Source organism: Pimephales promelas, chromosome 6 (genome assembly GCF_988280905.1).
Source record: "Pimephales promelas chromosome 6, fPimPro1.hap1.1, whole genome shotgun sequence".
Lineage (NCBI taxonomy): Eukaryota > Metazoa > Chordata > Actinopteri > Cypriniformes > Leuciscidae > Pimephales > Pimephales promelas.
In genome coordinates this window covers 11,381,516-11,389,460 of record NC_142774.1, presented here as the reverse complement: position 1 = coordinate 11,389,460, position 7,945 = coordinate 11,381,516, and the positions used below count along the sequence as shown (strand labels likewise).

Sequence of the window (7,945 nt, the reverse complement as noted above, 5' to 3'; positions counted from 1 at the left end):
AAATAAAATTACTACTAAATTACTTTGCCTATTATTATTATTTTTAGCCTACTAAACATATTGAATAGGATTGATGTCTTATACAGAATATAGAAAAAGAAAATAAATTCCAAAACTTAATAAAAAAACTTAACCTGCATAAATTAATATTTTGGGTATGAATATTCCCAAATATAGTTACACCTGTTCAATTTTGAATGTATCAAAACTGAGTTTTCTGAAGATTAAGCCGTTGTGACCTTAAGACAGAAGCCAAACAGAAATATTTCTGGGAGGTTTGAAAGAGAGGACAACCACCCATGCAGTTGGTCAAATCCCTGTATTCTCCACCTATAGACCGCTCATTGTGTACCATACGATGCACAGTGCTGACCAGGAATACTGCCGCTTGGGCTCCATTGTGCGGTTCAATGAGAACGGGCTCTTCAATGTGTCTGCATTCACGCGCACCACGGGCGCGCGCGCTCACTCACTCACGGCTTCATCAAATCCAATGCGCTGACGGCGCGAAATGTTCCACTACCCTGGACTCAAAATAAAAAGAATGATCTCATAAACACACCCAAACACACACACACACACACACACACACACACACACACACACACACACACACCCTAACTGGTCCTTCCATCAGTTTCAGAGTCGCTGCGACGTGCACCCATCTGTGATGGTCGCTATAAAATAGAAGCGCCAAATAATCATAAAACTTCTTGCCAAACGGGACTGACGAGCATCACTGTAAAGTAGGACAGGTGGAGATTCAGGTAAGAAAAATCTAGAGTAATAGATGGAATCAGTGTTTTATGTAGGGCTAATTTAAGAGGGAAAATTAGCTATTAAACTAATAGCTATTATTAGAAAGTGCCAAGTCAAACTTGGTCAGCTTGAATGTTGTGTTTGAATTGCTATTAAATAGCATATTGCCAACATCAAATAAGTTGTCATTTGATGTTCTTTATACATGCCTGCACAATGTAGGCTACACATACAGTATAGGCCTATAAGTTCCACTAAGAAAAGGGCACAAAGCAGAAAACAATAATCCAAGCAAACACACTAGCCTATACTATTGCAATATTACATGCAATATATTATTTAATAGGCTTTATTTAATCTGCAATCCAAGTAATGTTTTCAATGGACAAGTTCGTGCTAAAATGTAACATGTAAAAAATAGAAGTAGAAAAAAAGTAGAAAATGTAGCCTTCTCTTTCACAGAACTCAAATTTGTTTTTTTCACTGGTTATTCTTCTGAATCATTACATTTCCTTTTCTTTACCGGGAACTGCTGAGTATAGTAACGTTAGCAATATATTGCCACATTGTCACTGCAAAAAGTTTGCACAAAAGTGATACAAGAGAGATGAAATCCTTATCAGAATCAAGTGAGAGCTATAATGTATCAATGTAAATTATACATAAATATTATACAAATTATAAATACTTGGAATCAATAGGGATCCATTAGCTGTCCATATATTGTCTAAAATGCACAAATGCATGTTATTCACACAATATGCCAGTATGTAACAACTGTGCATGTCCTGTGCATGTTTGTTTTATAGTAAAATACATCTGCAGAAGTTTTCAGCCTTCCCTCTTGTGCAGGAAAGAAGATGAACAAAGTAACTAAGATCCAAACAAACCCATCAATGGCTGGGATAGACATGGCCCCTTGCTTTAAGGTAAAAAGAAACCTTTCCACACTTTCTCTAATGTAAGAAGCACAATGAAAGAATGAGTAACAAACTATTGATTCTTTGTCTGAGAGTGAGAAACAAGGCGCAAAGCCATCAATGATTCAGCAAAGGCAGCTTCTGCTTAGGTATTGATTTTCAGACTACATAGATGAAGACTTTCTGAATGGTTGATTCTGCTGCTGCTTCTTGTCCAAGATGTGTAGAATTCATTATTGCACAACAGGACATAATGAAAGTAGTGGAGGCCTGTGGTTTTGTATTTAGGAGATTTCCATTACACAAGAGTAGATGTTTAAAATTCATGCTGATTTGTACTCAGCTTTCGCCAAGATAAGCACAAAATAAGATGTAGCTTTACAGTAAACTATGCTTCTCCATCCATTTACGCTTCTTTCCATATGCTGATGCAAATCTCCTTCTGTCCGGCATTAACGGCTGCAGGGTACTTGGCACGTCAGCACACACAACGGCTGCAACTACAGTGTGGTCTCCCCATTGGACCAGCACCACAACTGTCTGGATTGAGCCGAGTAGGGGACATCACTAGGGTCTTCAAGTGGGCCCCTTCTGTCCTCAGTGTTTCGCCGACTAGCCCACGACACCTCAAGAGGGCTCGACAGTGACTCTGGCATCCCAGAGTCACCCCCCTCCGTCCCCCACTCAACTCAGCCCAGCTTACTGACCTCTAAATCCCTCCTGCTGCTAAGGTTGCTCCTTCCTCATAGTTTAAATGTGACCTAACCACAATCTCACAATCTCTCCACAACGTGCCAACCTAAGTCTGTCGAGCCCCACTGTCTTTGTTAAAGTAGGTTCAGTGGCAATGGTTCCGTATGCCATACTACCTACCGCAATTATCTGCCCAAACATCAACCCTCATTCACGCAATATACTGTACACAGGAACGTAATAACTGTAATTACTATGCAAACTATACAAATGAACCTACAGACTCTTCTAGTTTTTCAAGAATTCTACGAAACCGTAGTGTGGCGGCCTGTACACAGCCAGCCAGAATATTTCCGTCTCAACCACAGCCAGTTGCTGCTCCTCTCTGCTGCTTCAGATAAGTTCTTTACTGTGCGACGCCACTAAATCCGACGTCTCTGAGGAACCGGGTTAGACTGGGAAAACCCAGATAACTTCCGGCAAATTTAGATTTGCTCTGAAAGTTAGTCTGGCAAAGAGCTCATTCAAGCCCATTTCCAATCCTTCGAAATCGTGGCACCAATCAGAAACGTTGGGGCAGGGTTTACAAGATGACGACAGCGCTGGGATTTTGAAGCAGATTTTGTAGCCTACATTACAAAGATAGATGCCGCCGTCGAGCATTACTCGTTCGAATCTGTTTTAAGTGATTTGAATGTTTCCTTTTTGTTAAAAACTGAGCAAAGAACAACACTCGGAAATGTTTTTCCGCTGGCCGCCACTCTGCATACATCTCCTTCATCGCTCTGATTGGATTTAGGTCTACCCGCGGCGTCCGTTGGTGATGCCCCTCTGGAAATGATTTGTCTATGACGCTTTTCCAGACCATAACTCTGTTACAACTGAGAATGGTCTGGTTTTAACCAGGCTAGAACCGGGTTGTAGAGTGTGCCACAAATCCTCGACAACCTATTTCCACTGGATAAACCTGGACTCTCCATCCTCGCTGTTCTGATTCAGTGGCCAGATGAGCATACCGCAGTTTCTTCCTTTCATATGCCTCATCTACCGCATCCTCCCATGGCACTGTTAACTCTATCAGTTGACCAATGCATGCTGATCCAGACCAAAAAACAATATCCGGCCATAGGCTTGTGGTGGCAATCTCAGGTGGAAAAATAAGCTGTTGATCAAGATCCAGCATCTTCCAGTCCCTAGCAGCTTCCAGTAGTCCTGGGCAAGAATTGGTTTTAACAACTTTTCTTGGTGGTTGCTCACTTGGGCAGAGGAATATTGTCTTCTGTGTGTAATGTTTTGCAGGCGGCAACTTATTGGTCATACTACGCTTGCCTTCCAATGCTAAAGCCGAACATTGCAGTACTTGGTCATGGCACCAAGTAAACTGACCTTGGCTAAGAGCCACCTTGCATCCTGTCAAAATGTGCCTTAATGTGACAGGTGATGAATACAAAGGACAAGGGGGATCCTCTCCTACCTAGAGGTTTAGGTTCTGCGGTGATGGGAGAACATCATATGTTGACCTGATAAGGAAACTGGTCCTACTCTCTTCCATTGACCTTGCCAGCCCATCTTGCGTTGTTCCTCTCTCTTCCATCTCATCCACTCTCCTTGCTTGGCCTGGGAAATGGCCTTTATACACCTCATCCTCTCCTCCTGCTTTCGCACCTTGTTGACTACCAGCTTCCTCCTTTGAGTTGGGCCCTGTGCCATTTAGGAGGAGCTAAACAGAGCTCAAAACCCCCTCTTCCATGCTGTACCTGTCCCACGATATCACCAATTTGAAGGGCAGCCTTTGCCTCTACCACAGATTTCTTTGCTGACCAGTTTCTACCAGTTTTTAACACAGGGGCTGCCTCCCTTACACATTTGTTGCGTGACTCTACTAAGGTCATTTCCAGTCTGGCCTTGGCACACTTAAACTCCTCGGTTAAAGCAGAGACTGGCAGCTGCAATATTCCTTTACTATAAGGTCCCACTCTGCTGAGGCAGCGTGGAACTCCCATCCATTTCCTAATGTATGAACTTATTAACGCTTCCAGCTTATCCACTGTTGTCAAAGAAACCTCGTACACAGTCAGTGGCCACAGCAACCTCGGCAATAGACCAAAAAGCACCAGAGTTTTAGTTTGCCTGGAGAGAGAGAGTTTTTCCAAATTAGATGGAACTGTGGCATGTGCATGTGTGTTTGTCAGGTGACCGTGTTCGAGCAGGAGCATTTCCAAGGCAAGTGTCAGGAACTCACCTCAGAGTGCCGAAACATCCAGGAGCGTGGGTTTGACAACATCCGCTCTATCCGTGTGGAGAACGGCGCGTGAGTCGCCCACTCTGTGTTAATGATTGCAAAATCTTGCCAGTTAGTAAGGAAATTACACTTTTAGATGTGTTTGCAACCTTATAAGTGTTTCATCCTGAGATGATTTGTAAAATGTGATGATGATTTGGGAAATAATCAAATATGCGAATTACTGAGCTGCCATATTTCAAGATTACTTGTGTAGTTTCAGGCATTTCTTTGTTATGCTTCCTTTAGGAGAATAATTTACTTAACTTAATACAAGTTAAAGGCTAGTTAAAGCTAAATACCTTAAATTGATCTTTTAATGAAAACAAAACATCATATATTCTTCCAAACCGATTGTAAGTACCCTATACACTACCAGTCAAAAGTTTAGAATAGTTATGTATTTTTATATATGGTATTGTATCATTGTTTCTACAAAAAAATAAATAAATAAATAAATTAACTAGCAAAAACGGTTTTCAACATTGACAATAATAATAAATGTTTCTTGAGCAGCGAATCAGCATATTAGAATAATTTCTGAGGGATCATGTGACACTGAAGACTGGAGTAATGATGCTGAAAATTCATCTTTGCCATCACAGGAATAAATAACATTTTAAAATACATTAAAATACTAAACAGTATTACGTAGTAATAATATTTTACTATATTACAGTTTTGTGTTTTTAATCAAATAAAAGCAGAAGAGCTAATAATTAAGCTTAAAAATATCTTAATTATTCCAAACTTTTGACCAGTAGTGTAAATGCTTTAATTCTCTTTAATTCTGTGCAGCTGGGTGGGATACGAGCACCATGACTTCCAGGGGCAGCAGTTTGTCCTGGAAAAAGGAGAATATCCTCATTGGGATGCCTACAGTGGCAGTCTGGGCTACCATGTGGAAAGGATGATGTCCCTGCGCCCCATATGCAGCGCTGTGAGTGTGTGAGCGCATACTGATGCCTTCAACTTTTATTCTCAAACTTTTCTAAGCAATTTGACTGAGTTTTGCCTGACTGACAATAAAACGAAAAAAGAAAATCTCATAGGCTCAAAATGAAAGACAGAGCTGAGCCGACTTTCTTGGATAAGAAACCCCGTAGCAACAGGCAAAAAACCTTAGCAACTGCAAATCAAAATCAGAACACGTTTGAAACCGTATATGAACTCTGCAGGACAGTGTCCCTCTAGGACTGAGCTTGGTTGGACACCCCTGTTTTAGATGGTTTTGAAATGCTCGACTTCATTCAAACAAACAGGTGTCTCTCATCAAAACCATCTCTTTAAAGCTTTTCCCCTCATTTCCTTTCAATCTCTCTCTCCATTTGTAGGCCCACCAGAGCAGTCGCATGGTCATCTATGAGAAGGACAACTTCCTGGGCCGCAATGTAGAGCTGTGTGACGATTACCCGTCTCTGCAGGCCATGGGCTGGTGCGACAAGCAAGTGGGCTCCATGCATGTGCAGTGTGGCGCGTGAGTAACACTCAACAAAACACCATTAGTGCCAAACTACTGTTCTCCTGAACATTTCTCATGCTCAACAGCTGCGCTGACAATACACATACACACAGACGAGACCAGCGTCATTGGCTCACATTCCATAGAATCCAGTCCTTGTACTTGTGAAGTGTTAATGATTTTCTTTCTCTCAAAACATACCGTCAGATGAGAGATCACAGAGCTCATGCATCACAGCAATACATTATCTGTGACCACCTCATATGTTATGTAATGATGTTATAACTGCCTTTCAGTGCACAATCCATATATAATCCATCCATTATAAAAGTAATCCTTACGGCTCCAGGGGGTTAATAAAGGCCGTCTGTAGCAAAGCAATGCGTTTTTGTGAGAAAAATATGAATATTTATAAACTTTATAAATGTTATCAATGGCATCCAGTAACTGTCATATGGAAGAGTGGAAGAGTGACCTCTGAACCGATGCGGGACATATTGACGAATGTGGAAGTGCAGAGGATAGAGCAAACCAAAACACAGAAGGCCCCAAATAATCTATATCAAAAATGGAATTGAATCACCAAATTTGCGTCAATGCCCAGCTCTAATATTAAAATTCTAATGCACATTATAATCCATGAAGAATTTGATTCAAGATAATCTTCTTCTATTAAAACACTTTTTAAACATTCCCTCTCCAAACAGCTTGTCATATTTTATGCAGCCAGTCGCTGCATCTCATTTCCTTGCTTAATATTTTTTTTTTTTACCTCTCCATCTGTTTCACATCCTCCATTTCCCTGCAGCTTTGTGTGTTACGAGTACCCTGGCTATCGAGGACAGCAGTACGTTATGGAGTGTGACAAGCACAGCGGAGACTACCAGCACTGGAAGGACTGGGGCTCCCACTGCCAGACCCCTCAGATCCAGTCCATCCGCAGAATCCAACAGTAATGCCTGATGGGAAAAACGGAAGAAAAGTGTGCAGACAGAGTGAGGAAGCAGTGGAGTCGCGTCAATCATTCTAGCAGCAGTCACTTTATGAGGTGCAGTGTGAAAAATTGTAAAACCTTCACTGGTTGCACGTGGTTTCCACTTGTGGTGCTCTAGTACTACACAAAAAAACAAAAAAATTCTAATGACACGCATTTACAGACACACATCAATGCTCTTTTATGAACTCATATTTGTAAGTGCACAGAAGCTCAAGATGTATATCTTTACATGCAAATATGTCATGCTGTGTGACGTTGGACGTTTGGAGGATGACGGTTGACTAATAAATGCATACTCACCTCAAACTAGCATATTTGGTCGTTTTGTCTGTTTGCGTGTAAACTGATGGCATGTAAGTGGCCACTAACCAACGGTAAATTATTAACTGTCCTCTGTACAAAATTTTTTTAAAAATCAGGTAAAAATTACAGATTATATTATATAGTCTTGTATGTTACAGTATCGTAACAACTGACATGAAATACAATTTTTTTAAGTTTCAATATTTCCATTTTTTTTAATAATATTGCATACTACGAATATAATTATTCCATATATAATATCTAGTAAATGCTTTAGAAATATGTCAAGGCTTATGCTGGGGTGACTATTACATGCAAAATATAAATGCAGATTCCGCTTTACTGGAATCATGTGGAAATGTATTTTTTAATGTATTTAATAACTGTTTTAATAAAGACAGAAGGTATATAATTTTGTAGCATTTTAAATTCTAATTAGTCTTGACAAACCAATGAATTCATTAAAAAAAAGAAAAAAAAAGAAGAACAATCCTCCAGTCTACAGTAGATCTGCAGGTTTAAAATTATTG

General features: G+C 40.4%; 1 protein-coding gene across 2 annotated transcripts; it reads left to right on the top strand.

The window, feature by feature from the left end:
• Positions 1–649: 649 nt before the first annotated feature.
• Positions 650–7,405, top strand: cryba1l2 (crystallin, beta A1, like 2). 2 transcript variants are annotated; one of them, XM_039689742.2, is made up of 6 exons: positions 650–767; positions 1,612–1,688; positions 4,565–4,683; positions 5,452–5,593; positions 5,988–6,130; positions 6,924–7,405. In XM_039689742.2, exons 2-6 carry the CDS (start codon positions 1,620–1,622, stop codon positions 7,069–7,071), a joined length of 621 nt encoding a protein of 206 aa, XP_039545676.1. In that variant the 5' UTR covers positions 650–767; positions 1,612–1,619; the 3' UTR covers positions 7,072–7,405. The 2 variants fall into 2 exon arrangements, with proteins under 2 accessions (XP_039545676.1, XP_039545670.1); XM_039689736.2 differs by having other exon boundaries at positions 1,569–1,688.
• Positions 7,406–7,945: the final 540 nt, after the last annotated feature.